The 15,062-nt window shown below is 38.8% G+C and overlaps 1 protein-coding gene and 1 long non-coding RNA gene across 3 annotated transcripts in view; one reads left to right on the forward strand and one right to left on the reverse strand.

Annotated features, from left to right (window-relative positions):
• The window catches only part of LOC138036620 (uncharacterized), a 16,426-nt gene extending 8,936 nt beyond the window's left edge, over window positions 1-7,490 (forward strand). Inside the window, exons 4-7 of the mRNA XM_068882753.1 lie at window positions 15-113; window positions 3,665-3,715; window positions 4,522-4,614; window positions 5,415-7,490. Coding sequence (XP_068738854.1) covers window positions 15-113; window positions 3,665-3,715; window positions 4,522-4,614; window positions 5,415-5,477 — 306 coding nt within the window. The 3' untranslated portion in view covers window positions 5,478-7,490. The remainder of the gene's footprint in view (window positions 1-14; window positions 114-3,664; window positions 3,716-4,521; window positions 4,615-5,414) is intronic.
• Window positions 7,491-8,589: 1,099 nt separating this feature from the next.
• LOC138036621 (uncharacterized) lies at window positions 8,590-14,386 on the reverse strand. Of its 2 annotated transcripts, none has more exons than XR_011130005.1 (5): window positions 13,212-14,386; window positions 11,313-12,886; window positions 10,813-10,863; window positions 9,535-9,627; window positions 8,590-9,180 (listed from the first exon to the last, which is right to left on the reverse strand). It is a non-coding gene; the product is annotated as an uncharacterized lncRNA (long non-coding RNA). The 2 variants fall into 2 exon arrangements; XR_011130004.1 differs by having other exon boundaries at window positions 11,313-11,411; window positions 13,212-13,388.
• Window positions 14,387-15,062: the final 676 nt, after the last annotated feature.

Genomic DNA, 15,062 nt, shown 5'->3' on the forward strand with positions numbered 1-15,062 from the left:
TTCCACTTTTTCAGAAAAATCGCTTCTTGGTCCTGCCATATCTTGCCTGGCATGTGATTCTCCTCGGTTACCGCCTGGGAGTGTCGATTTTCTTTACAGTTGTCTGGAAGGGGGTATGTGTTTTAGCCTCCGGGCTAAATGACGTTGGATAACATCTTAAAGTAATATTAAGAAGAAATCATCCAGCATAGTGCGCAATTTATTCGCTTAGTATATTGAGTAATTTCATGAATTCGAAGGCAATTTGGAATAAATAAGCACGAGTTCAATTTGTAGATTTTGAAAACAATTTACAAGTGCTTATTTATTCAAAATTGCACGAGAAAAATCATGTGACTATTTATTAATAATATGCATGGAAAAATTTGCCGTAGGTTGCGGCCGCATTAGGGTGTTAAACACTAGTGTTAAATCAAGTTATATTGTTCAGTGTTCCTCTACGGACTCAAAACACCAGACTTGATACTAGAATAGTATCAACACTAATGTCACACTGTGTTTCTCTCAAGTGTGACCGCAAGCATAAATTGCGCCATCCAGGGCTTGAGTTTGATTTTAAAACAAAAGATTTGATTGGTTCTTACCAAATCCTATTGGTTATTAGCCAATCATAATCCCTAATCTCTACGTTTAATTGGCACTTATGTTACACTTTTTCCATTGGTGTTACACTTGAACTGCACTACTCTTAGCCAATCAGAATCGAAATTTTTTTTTTTTTTTTTTTTTTTTTTTTTTTTACTGGGTTGGTAGATTTTTCCGTTTTAATTTTAATTTTCGGGTCGGTAAAAGTCTTGCCTGTCACTTCCCTGGTAAGTGGTGTCTTTGGGCATAGAGCCTTCTGCGCATATTTTCTTAGGATCGAGAGGGTAGTGGAAATGCGTAGATTTCTCTGGTGGACACTGTAGAATCATAACTTAGCCTGCAATGGCGTCGAAAGTCATGTAACGCGAATGGCGTTTTAGTGGATCCTTAAACAAAATATACCCTTATGGAGCTCAATAATGGAAAGTCAGTTGGATAAACTAGGCAGGCGGCGAAAAACAAACTCCTGGAATCTTAAAAACGAGGAGTAATGGACTTCGACAACAATCTATCGCCCGTCGAGCCGAAATCGAAGTGAGCTTTTTTTCAAATATTTTACCAAGTGTGCTGTTATGTAGAACACTGAAACCAAATGGAAAATTGTCGGGTAACTTATGGGTTCAACGAAGACAGAGAACGAATCGAACACCTTACGTGGATCTGTGATCAACTCTGCACAGTCTTCAGTAAAAACATAATTGGAAATGTGACAGCCAAGAATTATTTGAAAGAAAGCTTGTCTATTTTGTTCTTCATTATTCAAGGCAAAGGTTCCTCATGGAAACTGTTTGATCCTGAATAATTGTTTGTTGTAATATTAGTTATATTGCGCATATTTGACACGATTGAGTTTCTTGTCTTCACGCACGCAATGAAATAGGAAGAGGTTTTCGCCTCTAAGAGCAAATATGTTGTTTGTTTCAATAAACTTTTCGCTGGAAAAGGATTCTGTGGTATTTTCTGCCTTTGTGAATTGTAATATCATGTTGTGTATTGAATTTTCGAGCTTAAGGTTCAAATGTGATATGGGAGAAGTTTTTTAGTATTGCTCTGTAAGCAGGAAGGGTTCACAGGCCTGTTGGAAGCGTGCTTGAGTTTCAACAAAATGAGGCCCAAAATCAGTGAAAAATTGTGACGCGGATGAATAATAAAGTAGCTGCTACTTCCAAAATGATTGAATTACCTGGTGATAAATAACGTCGTACGCGTCTTGGAGAGTAAATTTTGACTTTGCATAAACAAATGGTTAACCTTTTAAGAGTTGGGCGATTGTGATCTTTGTTTTGACTTTGCTCATTTATTGTCAAACTTTATAACACTTGACAGAAAAAGAAACTTACAAAAACCCGGTATCTTGCCATCATTTGACACATATGCTTCACTGTTTGGCGAGTAAACATGCCGCGGTAACTTAATCACGGCGCCCGCTGAATTCCGGCCATGTCACTTTCGATTTTGCAATTTACTTGAACGTAGTAAAAATCTCCCAAAATGTTTGTCGCTGATCGTAACTTTTATATTCTATATTCACGGTTCAAAATTAATGTTGTTTTCATGTCGTAAATATTTTATTCTTGATCGACCGTCCCGGAAACTTCCTTCTGCTCTTCCTAAAAACTGTGTATCAATAGTTATTTACTTTTGCATCAATATTAGTTTTTGCATAAAGCAAGCTAACAAAATCTGTACCTTGCTGAGTTCGCATTTGTTAGCGTTAATAGTATTTTCGGTCCAATGCTTCTGTTTTATGAGAGGTATATTGTTTTGGTCTCCCATCAAGGCACTAACCCCGCTGGACAGGGATAAACTGTAGTAAACCAAAGATGTCAGATGCTCAGAGGGCACGCTTAAACTTGCGGTGAAAGAAGCTGTGAGAGAGCTTGAAAATTATCAACATGTCAGCCCAGAAGCATATGTTTCTCTTTTCCCATTTATTTTCTTCAATCTTTCTGGGTTCAGTACTTTGCTAGTAACCACGTGTCTTCTCAGGCTATTTACCGAAGACTTCTACAATGGCACTACAATGATAGACAATACCAAAACAAGATCGTGCACTGTTAGAGCTACATATTACGCAAGGACAACTTGAATCTCTTGGAAGACAACACACAGCTCAGTTGACATTTTATATGGAATAAATCGCTGTGTTAGTTCACTACCACACGTAAGCAATGCGTGTCTATTTTTTCTCAAGAGGACAGGAATTTCTTCTTTCTACAAATGATTAATTAATAGGCCGGTAGCCAAGTTGTTAACCTCAGAAAAGGATCTGTTTCGTCGTAAGAACGTGACGACCTGTGAGCCAAAGGGCCTCTGCTGGTTAGACTTCTGGGTGACCCCTTAAATGGTCTTAATGACCCCCCAACTTGAAAAATCTTTTCTGGAACGGTGCACGTACTACAGGCAACCCAGTGTACCCTCACGGAGGGTCTAGTTCATGTATATTATCAGTATGAGCAATTAAATAGTGAATTAAGAGTGAAATTAGGGAATAATCTCATGCTTGTTTTGTCCAAAGGCAAGGGAAATTATTTGATTTTTGAGAAAACGCAAGTGAAATTATTCCCTAACCCTAACACGAGCTGACAAAGCAAAGAAAAAGTTTCACAGCTTTTACACCGAGGTAAACCCAAATTTCGGGTATCAAAGGGTTACGTTATCGTCTGATGTTTTTTTTGCGCTTTTGTTTTCCTTTGTGCTACGTCATCAGTTAGCTTTACAGGTTATTACAGTGAAGATTAGCCCGAAATTTGTTCCTAATCACGAAGGCCGTGAATAACAAAACTTCAGTACCTTTCTTTCCTTCTCAGGATTGCACAATGCACAATCAGTGACGGTGCTTGAGAATTGCACGAAGGTGGCTGCCATTCTTCATGAAAATGGCTTATTACTGAGACTGTTACATTTTCGAAACTGTAAGGGAACGTTAATCCCTGTGTTGCTTTTATTGTCCGAAAGAATTGCAACCTCCGTGGACAGGAATGACTAATGCGCTGTTGAAGTCCCCTTCAAGTTGTCTTTGTTTTCTTTTGTTGATCGCGACTAACTTATCCTAATTATGCTGTATTGTTCTTTTCAGCCCTTTGTTTATGCAGTAGTCATTTTCAGTGCTATTTCCTGGTTGCTTTCGGTAGGTGCACAACTGTCAAATTTTGAGTACTTTGCAACGTTGAGATGAATTATTTCTTAATCTCCATCCCACACAACAGCACTGCACTGATGAAGCCAATAAGGCCGAAACAATACTGTCTGTCATTAATATATATATATGTCTTCTGTTTGTGTATATATAATTCAACAGCAGTCAGCAGAGTACAAAAACACCCAAAACGAGTACAAATATCTCGCGCTACCAGTTTGACCAGTTTTTCACAAACATATTAGTCTTACGAGAACGAAGAAAACTTGAATGCTTGACAAATTTTGAGATTTTTGGCGGAAAAGAGTTTCTAGAGACAAGCGATAAACTACACGAAAATTGTATTCTTGTATTTTGACTCGCCCTACAGGCTCGCCAAAGTACCGCGAGAGTCGTAAAAATATCCCACGATACTACGCACCAAATTGTCCAATAAGATATATATATTTCACCACCTATTGCAAAAAGGTAAAATGTCAAATATAATCTCAAATTTATGACAATTTTAAAAATCTAACAGCGAATCCAGTTTTTCAACAAAATGGCCAACTTTTACAAGGTGCAATCCGTTTTTATCTTTTTCATCATTTGATGAAGGCAACTTGAACAAATAGCTTCAATGCACTACTATGCCACTAACTAAGAAAACAACTAGGTTTCACAGTAACTGCAAAAAATCAGGAACTGAATTGTTCTGCAATGTAGTCAGACACGCTGTGCAATTATTATTTTTTTGTTTTTTAATTTTTTTGCTTTCAGTTTTCATTGTTGGTGCTTTTTTCATTTGCATCTTACAGATTTATTTTCTTATCGTGGTGTACTCGTTCCACGAAGCCCTTCGTGAGGACCCGTCTGGTGCAACCGCGGGATATGGGCCCGGAAATCCCTCGGTAAGGAACGCAAAGGGCGGTTTGTAATCGAGCGTAAAGATAACGTTTTGACCTGATTTTATATCACTACGCATGGCTTAATTAAAATATTCCACTTGACAGCTCTCTCCCAAGGCTTTTTAGGGCCAAAGAAAGTGATGCAATAAACGCGATAAATTTATAGGAAGAGCAGTGGGTTCAACCTTCCCAACAGCAGGACTTGATTTCAATCCCAGTACACTGGTCACGCAGCTACACTGCCTCCCAACCGATGCGACCACAGGCAGACTACCCTCTGTTGGTGTGGTTGTTATCGATCTGGCCCCAGTTGTTTGAAAGGTGGATAGCACTATCCATTAGATACATCACTATCCACTGGATAACTCAGTTGGTTTTTATAGTGTTTATTCGCTGGACAGTGATTTATCCTGTGGATAGCGTTATCCACCTCTTGAAGAACCGAGGCCTGCGGGAAAGAAATACAGAGGAATATAGATCGATAACAACCACGTCAACAGAGGGTGGACTGCCTGTGATGCGATCAAGCAAGGTGGAAAGCTAACATCATTTGTAATCTATTTGAGTTCATTTTCCCGCGCTCAGTGCAGGCAGCACGTGTTTCCTCGTACCGTGCTACGATCAGATTCCTAGTCTTTCATAGGTATCTGTTGTGATTGTGCGAATTAACCAGTCTAGTTTAAGTAAGTTTGACCTTTACCGCTCAAAATGCAAATTATTTTGGCATTTTTACAGAGAAACAATACTTAAATTTTACTTGACAATTTTTGGAATTACAATGAGATATCTTTTTTTGTACACAGGGTCAAGCTGCTAGCAGATCTCCTCCTCCTGCTGTATCACATAAGTCAGCGAATTTCGTTTAAGCTTGCTTATTGTGATTTCTTTTTCCTATGGTGCCTTTTACGAACAACTAAAAAGCGTGTATTCACTGAAAGTCTTGACACTTGTAGTATTCATTTTTTTGTTTCTAGTTGAGATTTGTAACATTTTGCAATAAAGTCGTAAAGTCGTAAGGTAGCACTTGCACATAATTTGTTCAATATTTGAGTTGGGGGATACCGCGTGCTTTTCATGATGACTAGTAACGCATTCACAAGGGCAAGCATAAGTAGCTTCTGCTGAGTGAAAACGAACCTCGACATAAGCATAAGCACTTCGCCATTTTGTTTAATTGCTCAGACGCAGGGAATTTGGAACGAGTACTTTAATTGGCTAGGCCGTAGTAAATATCATTATGCATATGCCGTATGTCGCTTTCACACGCCATACGACGAACGCAAGAACAAGAACAGGCACGAGAAAAGAACATATATTTTGCGTCGAGGCCTTTTTTACGGGGAAAATCATCAAAAATTAATGTCCTTTTTTTCCCGATTACGATTCGCGATTGGAATAAACTACCAGATTCTGTTGTGCTGGCCGCAAGTCCAGAAACCTTCAAAAGCTGCTGGATGTGGGTCTACCTTAGTGATAGACGCTGACCAATTGTTCTGTAATTATTAACTCTCATTTGCATCAACATTGTTTGATTTTACGCTTGCACATTCATGTCAAGGACGGTGCCTACTCTTGTTATCGTGCATACGATCTTCGCATCTCGAGATACTCGAATTTCCTAAGGGTGGTGATTTATTAATATAGGTATATTTTTGCGCGGTTCAAAACTATGTGGAGAAACAGAACTCAGCAAGTGCTCTTAATGTCCAAAAAGAAAATTGGAGATAATTAAGTTCAATTTGGAATAGCACGTCATACATTTCTTTGTATTTTAAAGCCTTTTACAAATATTGTTGATTAATTATCTTCGAAAAATGCGTGGTTACCCCCAATTTTCTTTTTTTTTCAATAAGATCAGTAAACCGCACAAAAATAGCTTTTACTTTTTCTGAGTGGCTGTGGTCTTTTTCTCTCATAATTATTTCCTTTTAATGACTCTACACTTGTGCATTAAGAGCACAATAAAGATTGTTGTTGTTGTTTCAGCAAATCACTATTATTCAAATTTTTTATGTAAGTTAGTATCACAAGGAATATGTATTCCAGTTATTAGCAAAGAATCGCGTTTAAAGTGGACCAGCTTATAGCTGGAATTGCAACATCAACGCGGCGACAACAATAGGTTTATAGCTCTATATCAATGCGGCGAAAACAGCAGGTTCATAGTGGTATATCACTGAATGCGCTCGTCGTCATCTGGGTCAACAGTGTGTTTTCACAGTTGGCTTCGTCCAAATCCGACTCAGTGATGACTTGAAAAGGGTTTTGGAGGCTGGGCTCCGCCAGTACAGAGAACTGTGCTTGTAACTGTCTGTTCCGATCCCTCTTCACATGGTTGGGAGTTCTTGAAGCAGTAAATAATTGAATATTCGGCCTTGTTGTTCTTGGATGCTATCGAGCCAGAACAAACCGAAAGAAAATTGCCGACAAGCTGAGCACAGAAATTAAAGGGAACCTCCTTTAAATCACAAGAAAGAACCGTTACAGTCAAGTCAGTCTAAAGTATTTTCAAAGAAAGTGTTTGTATCCGAAATAAATGAGTTTTGGAATCGACGTTTTTTTTTTCAAAAAAACGGTTGCCCTATTGTTATTAGACAAAAGCTCTTTGTGTCAGAACAATAGGCCAACCGTAACACGTCACAATTATTCAAGATGGCTGCCCCCACGAAATTTGAAAGTGAAAATAAGCGATTTGAAAATTCACTTTTCTTCATATAAACACTGCTTTAAAAACAAATTTTGAACAAGTTTGTTTGTAAACATAATTTCCTTCTGTTTAAACTTATTCTGTAGTAAGAGTGGGGATTCTCTTTAACAAACAGGATGTAATAAGTAAGCAATTGCTGTCCAAGCAACAAAGGTGTTAAATAAATTGCTTGATTTTGCTTTACAGGGCTTTTTCTCGATTTTTTGCCGTTTTTTTTTTTTTTTAAGGAGGGGGAGGGGGGGGGGAATCTATTTGAAACGGGGCGTTTATTAATTAGGGGCGTCTATTTCAAACTTTACACCACATCAGGGGCGTTTAATTAATGGATAGGAGGCGTTTATGAGAGAGGGGGCGTGTACTGGATCATTAACGGTATGTCAAAGATTTCCGAGGAGACCTCGTCTCCCGCGTTTTATCTGAGAAAATCGAAGATTTCGGCGAAAGGTCAAACATTCTTGTGGAATTTTCTTTTCAAATAGTCAGCTTTTTGGTAAAGCTACAATAAGCCCCCAAGGGGAACAAAACTGGCTTACTGTTTTTCTTGGGGCCAGTCATTGAAGTCTGGTTTTAACTACAAGTTGCAAAATTGTTGAGACACTTTAAAAAAGCACCTTTTATAGCTTCCAATACCCGCCGTATCTAGAATTTAACTCTTTCCCACCTCCCTTCCCCTCTCCCCCTTTCAATGTTGACTGTTTAAGTTTGCAATTACAATTACATTTTTTCTCTTGCTAGCAACACTGATAAGGGAGGGATGGGGGGGGGGGGGGGGGGTCTGCAGAGTGAGAGATAATATGTAAATTAATAACGCCACAAGAAGGTGAAGTGTCTCCACTATTTTTGCAACTTGTTGTAGCTGCGCAAGCACAAGCAAAAGTCCTCATTTCACCGTAAAAACAGCCTCGACGCAAACAAAAACACAAGCACAAGGATCAAAATTTGTCCTCTTCTTGTGCTAGAGCTTGTTGCGTTCGCCTTATGGCGTGTGTAAACGAAATGCGGCATAACCCAAAGAAATTTACTACGCCTGGCCAATTAGGCACTCGTTCCAAATTCCCTGCGTCTGAGCATTTGAACGAAATGGCAGAGTGCGCATGCCTATATGAACGTTCGTTTTCACTTAGCATAAGCAACTAATGCTTACGCTTCTGCTTGCGTTGCTAGTGAAAACCAGGCTAATTACCGGCTTGTTTTGTTGCATCTCCCAACAAAAAACAACAAAAACAAAAAAATAAAAAATCTCTGAAAAAATGAAACAAACTATGTACGGGTGCCACGTTGCCACACCACTTTATTGCAAAATGTTACAAACCCCAGCTAAAACAAGAAAAATTAAACACCACAAATGGTAAAACTCTCGGTAAATATTTCCAAATTACTTTTACTTGTGCCTAAAATTCATAGTAACTTCACAATTGTAAATGGCACCAGAGCCAAAAGACACGCCATCATTCCCAAGGGTAGTTTGCTGTGCGGAGGCGTCTCAAGGTGCACAACCGGATCACGTGGGAGCAGAAAGTTCAAGTTATTGTTTCCGTTGGGAGTTAGTGAGTTTTTAACACGTGACATGTTCTTTTCCAATCGGAAAGCCTATTTGAGTTGGAAGGTGTAATAATGATCTTTCCCTCCAGATGCCCCGGTCAGGAGATTAGAACACAGACGTGTGTAATTTGAAGTAACTCTTGGGAAGTATCAAAACTACACAGTGCAAACAAAATGTTTTCCACGGAAGCTAAGCATACTACTCTGAGAAGTCGACAAAATGTGTGGAAAAGACCAGATAATAAGCACGCTTAGACGTCTGGCTTATACATGTTATACATCTGAACAGCAGCAGCAGGAGGTCCGCTAGCAGCTTGCCCCTGTGTATGGAAAAAAAAAATCTTATTGTAATTCCAACAAGTGTTCGAGTAAAATTTAAGTGTTGTGTTTCCCTGTAAAAATACCAATATTGATTGCATTTTGAGCGGTAAAACTAAAGCTTAAATTAAACTGATTCTTTTACACAATGACAACAGATGCCGATAAGAGAATAGGAATCTAATCGTAGTGTGGCAGGAGAAAAACACGTACTGCCGGCCCCGAACGTCGAAGTATGAATACAAATAGGTAATTTTTTTTTAGTTAAGCCAAACGCAGTAGCCGTCTAAAATCAAATTTCGAAATTATTTATTATTTTTTACACTTGATCACGAACAGCTCTTTCCATTCCTTACCGAGGCATTTGCTGGACTATATCCCGCGGTTGCACCAGACGGGTCCTCACGAAGGGCTTCGTGGAACGAGTACACCACGACAAGAAAATAAATCTGTAAGTTGCAAATGAAAAAAAGCACCAACAATGAGAACGGAAAACAAAGAATGTGATCGTACAGCGTTACTACACTGGAGACCATTCAGTTAGTTCCCGATCTTTGGTGAGAAAATTCAGTTCCTGATTTTTTGCAGTTCCAAGTGGCACACTAGTACATTGAAGCTATTTGTTGTTGTTTAAATCAAATGATGCAAAAGATTACTATCAAAATCACTAGAGTGGTAAATCTGCAGTTAGACTTTTTTAATGCGGTTTCCAAAAAAACTTATCACGTGATCCGCAAAAGAAGTCGTCACATGACATAAAAAAGTTGTCATGTGGTTCGTGTAAAGCGCGTTGGCGGTCATGGCATTCAACAAGAAACACTTTTTTTGGATCACGTGGCATTCTTTTTCGGATCACATGACAATTTGGTTAAGATCACGTGTTTAGAATCGAACCGTTTCGGATTCAAATTTCCAACGGCAGTTTTACCACCCAACTGGTTTTGATAGTATAACGGATTGCAACTTGAAAAAGTTGGCCATTTTTTTTTTTTTTAAAACCTGGACTCGCTGTAGGTTTTGAAAAAAAGTGTCATAAAACAACTTAGCACTTTGAGATGCAGAGCAAAATTCTTGCTTTTCACAGCTATGATTCCAGCTAGGAACAAACTTTCACCCCCTCAGCCTAACACAATGCCACTTATAGATTTTATTCATGTCTAACGCCAGACAATATTTTACTCGTCCATGGATGGGGGACTCTTTCGGAGCTAAAGGATCAAAGATATTTTGCTCGCACTTAAGTCCTAAATAAAAGATGGGTTCTGAGTCATTTTCATAGTTGTAGGCATTCCATTTCTGCAATTTCCCGTCATATAAATACCTTCTATATGATTATCAAAAGCCAACTCAGCTTTCCCTCCCCCTACCCAAAAGTAACTTCAATATCAGTTTTCAAGCATTTTACCTGCAGTACGTGATATGGTCAAGGAACGCGTCAGCATTGTTGAGGCTGGGAGGGTTAAAGTTTGTTCCTAGCTGGAATCATAGCTGTGAAAAGCAATAATTTTGTTTTTCTTCTCAAAGAGCTAAGTTGTCCCAGCATATTAGTAGGTATATATCTGACTGGATTTACAAACAGGCAAACGTTGCATGGTTTCTCATGATCAAATACGATCGATGAGTTGTGCACTTACCGAAAGAACCCAGGAAATAGCAATGAAAATGACTATTACCATAACACCGACCTGAAACGAACAAAACTGCATGATTAGGATAAGCTACACACAATCAACGAAAGAAAACAAAGGCCATCTTGAAGGTTTCTTCAACAGCGCAGTATCGCGAATGCTCTAACTAGTAAACAAAACTGTATTCAGTCATCTCCGTCGTCCACGGAGGTCGCAATTCTTTAAGTCATGAGAGACACAGGAATTATTCAACTTCCCCCTGCAGTTTCGAAAATGTGACAGTCTTAGTAACAAACTATTTTCATAAACGTTGGCAACCGTCTTCGTGCACCTCTGGTGCACACTGTTTATGCATTATGCAATTCGTTATTCGCGGCCTTTCTGGTTCGGAACAAATTTCGGGTCCAAATGAATAAATCGTACGCTATGCTCGAGGATTTCCTCTTGTGGGAACCTACTTTAAGGTAATATTCAACGTTATTTAGCCCAAAAGCTAAAATACATACCCCTTTCCAGACAATTATCAAGAAAATCGACACTCCCAAGCTGTAACCGAGGAGAATCACATGCCACGCAAGATATGGCAGGACCAAGAAGCGATTTTTCTGAAAAAGTGGAATAAAGATGTAGTTATCAAACAAGAAAGAAATGTCCCTTTATCTTTTTTTGCATTTGTTCTACGTATGTATGTAATTGAGATTTTAGGAATCATCGCGGATTTTGCATGTATATTTCGCAGTCCATAGGTTAAAAGGTGTGACCTAAAGAAGAAAAAGAATTACATTTAAGTGACCAGTCTCAAAGATTAACTTAATACCAAGAGAAAATAAAGGGGGAGGATAGGGCATCCCCCACACATGACCTTTTCCATAGGTAATACGTCTCAAGTTACTTTTAGAACGACTCCCAAGCTGTACATATCCCAAGGGGATTAGGCAACAGCCACTCATGTGGCAGGAATGTGTTCTCTGAGCGTGGGCTATCAAAGCGTGACACATTCCGGCCATATCATTGGCTGTTGCCTAATCTCCTTGAGTTCTGTATAGCGTGGGAGTTGATCTAAAAATAACTTGAGACATATTACTTATGAAAAAGGGCATGTTTGGGGGATGCCCTCTCTTCCCCCTTTATTTTCTCTTGCTTATATGTTATCGTAATTACATTATCTTTATCATAATTACCTCTAATTTAACCCATTGGTTCCTAGTAGTCATAAGGCCTTAACGCTAGACGATTTTACTTTTCAAGTGGGGGTATCCTAGGGCGTTTGAGGGGTTAATGGCTTAAGGACGGTGCCTTCTATTGTTATTGCGCATACGTTCTGCGCATCTCCAGATACTCGGATTTCCTTTCGATGATGCTCAGGGATATTTTTGCGCGGTTTAAAACTATGCAGAGAGAGTAGATCTTCGTAAGTACTCTTGGTATCCAAAAAGAGAATTGGGGGTAACCATGCATTCTGTAGAGATAATTGATTTTCAATTTGAGAAAGAACACCACACATTGCTTTGTATTTTAGAGCTTTTTACAAATATTGTTCATGAATTATCTTTGAAAAATGCGGGGTTACCCCCAATTTTCTTTTTGGATTTCAATAACACTTGTTAAGATCTACCTTTCTTGAATGATCACAAATCGGGGCAAAAATAACTTTGAATTAGTAGGCACCGTCCTTAAGAAAATTACTAATTTGCTATGCTAATCTCCAGTGGAGGGTTAGTAGAAATAAACAATTTTTTTTTACCAGCATTTCATTTTTTGTATGATCTTGGGAAAATCTTAATAAAAGACAGTCTTACATAAAATGATTGAAAAAGTTTGGTTGATCGCCGCTAAGGGGATTTTAGCCAAAATAGGTTGAGACAACATGGATTTAATTTTTTAAGGATTAAACCACTGCAAAAACCGTGTACGATCAAAACTTGCTCTACGTTGGATCAAAATAGATCGTGACCACACCAAAGCGGTATAAGGATCATGTGATCCTCCGCTCGAACAACTGCACACTAGTCGTGACTCCATCAGAAAGGCTCGTGAGGCATCCCTTATACACAGAGGAAAAACACTGGAGCCTGCAGACCTTAACAGAAGAGATGAAATGTAATTTAGTTTAGCTACCTTTTAATTTTCTTTTGTTTTTTTTCATCTTGTTATCATGTATTATTCTCTCTCCTCTTTTTTATGCATTTCCGTTTTTATAACACATCACGTAGCCTTTTTATGTCATTTCCGGTAAATATAAAGATCTTGTTACTAGCATTTATCCATTCAATAAACCTGAAGAAGGCTGGTGTTGGCCAGCCGAAATATTGCAACAACGCCAATCTTCACGTGCACGTTGTCTTGACCAACCTTTGCAGGATATTTTCTATGGATTTAATTATTAGGGGTGAATGTGCACTTACCGAGTTGTAGGCTCCAATTAGTAAAAAGGTCGTCAAAAGCACAATAATATTGAAAACTCCATTAGTTTTGAGCAAGTTCACAACAACTAAAAGAAATTAATAAAGGTGAGACTACATAAGAGCAAAATAGACAGTAGTCAAATTGAGGGAGTCCAGGTGCTGAAATTGGTAAACCTAAACTGTACTGTTGAGATTCGAAGAAACTACTTGTCAGTTCTTTTCTAAGAGACAGTAGAGAGAGAATGGCAAAACTCCAGTTATTCGTTTGTAACCAACGCTCATCATTACGAAGTGAAATCATGGAGGACGTCGAAGAAAGAAAACGAAAAAAAGGGATTTAAGGACGTTCGCGTCAAAATCTTCCTACAGTGAGATTTTCTTCATTTCTCGCCTAGCGTTAGTTCATAAAGTACTTACTCCAAAAATGAAAAAGGAAAAAAAAAAAAAAAAAGGGGTCACCGACTTTGTTTCGGAGAAAATGGCAGTGGAAAAATGCCATTATTTCGAAAAATCGGTCACAATAAAGAGATGTAGCCTCATCTGCTCATCCACCGAAAATCATAAAAATAAACTATTAGAGTGAAGGTTTCCGTGCATAGGTTTTTAGGAGTGGAATTTTTAGATAATTGCATGCCGCAAGGGATGTCGTAAACAGTAGAGTTCATCCTCGACGAGCGTTTTCGTAAGCTCTATCCATTGCAACCACTTCCGGAATTCGATGGCACGAGGAAAGAAAATGTTTAAAAAAGATAACTTCTTACGGTGGGAATTTTTTCATTTCATCATATTTTGTAGATAGTAAGTAAAGTAAGTGATTCATGATTTAAAAATATAGGGGTCACCAATGATCTAAACCAGTAAAATCGATGTGATTTTGCAAAGCTCTTGGAAAATTTCGTTTGTCACGCGTTTGCGTTACCTGTCGCGCAAGGACTGGGTTGGGGTATAGCATAGCAACAAAGTTTTAAGCGGGCGTCATCTTCATTTGGTTGGTGTTTTGTATAATATCTCGCCATTGCCGTCATGCTCATCTTCTGGAGCGTGATTTTTGTGAAATTTAATCGCTAGTTGTTTCCACGAAGGTCCGCACTATTCAAGCGGGTGAGGACGAAAATACTGCTCTATTTTCACAAAAGTAAATTTAAAAAACTTCAAAAACATGCATTCATTTTGAGCTTAAGTTTGTAGAGTAATAAAAACATTTCTAAAAAAAAGCAGCCCCATTAAATTTACGCAACGGTTCGTCCTCGAGTTTTCCAAACTTTCAGCCACTACTCAATCAGCTACCTTTTCCGGAGCTTTTCCACCCTCCCTCCCGCTCACTTTTCTTTAACGTTTCATCATGATTCGGAAATAAATGTGCCATTCTTTTGCCGGCCTGGAATTTTTTCCCCGGCGTTTTTGTCGCCATGTTATTTTAACTAATGCTTGAAAAATATGTATGAAAGTCAAGTAGACTAGTGCACGGCTGATAAAACAACGCGAATATCGGTCGTGCAGTATTCTACTTGACTTTCATAAATATTTACTGGGTTGCCTATGGCAAACCCAGTCAAGGTCTGCGTTGATTTCGTCGTTTTTTTTATTTTTTTCCGTGTCGGTAAAAGTCTTGCCTGTCACTCCCCTGCTAAGTGGTGGCTTTGTGCATAGAGCCTTCTGCGCGTATTTTCTTAGGATCGAGAGGGTAGTGGGAAATGCGTAGATTTCTCTGGTGGACACAGAAGAACGATTAACTTAACCGGCAATGGCGTCGAAAGTCATGTAACGCAAATGGCGTTTTAGTGGATCTTTGAACAAAATATATCCTTATGAAGCTCAATAATGGCAAGTCAATTGGATATACAGGCGGTG

The sequence above is a fragment of the Montipora capricornis genome, unplaced genomic scaffold (genome assembly GCF_036669925.1).
Source record: "Montipora capricornis isolate CH-2021 unplaced genomic scaffold, ASM3666992v2 scaffold_491, whole genome shotgun sequence".
NCBI lineage: Eukaryota > Metazoa > Cnidaria > Anthozoa > Scleractinia > Acroporidae > Montipora > Montipora capricornis.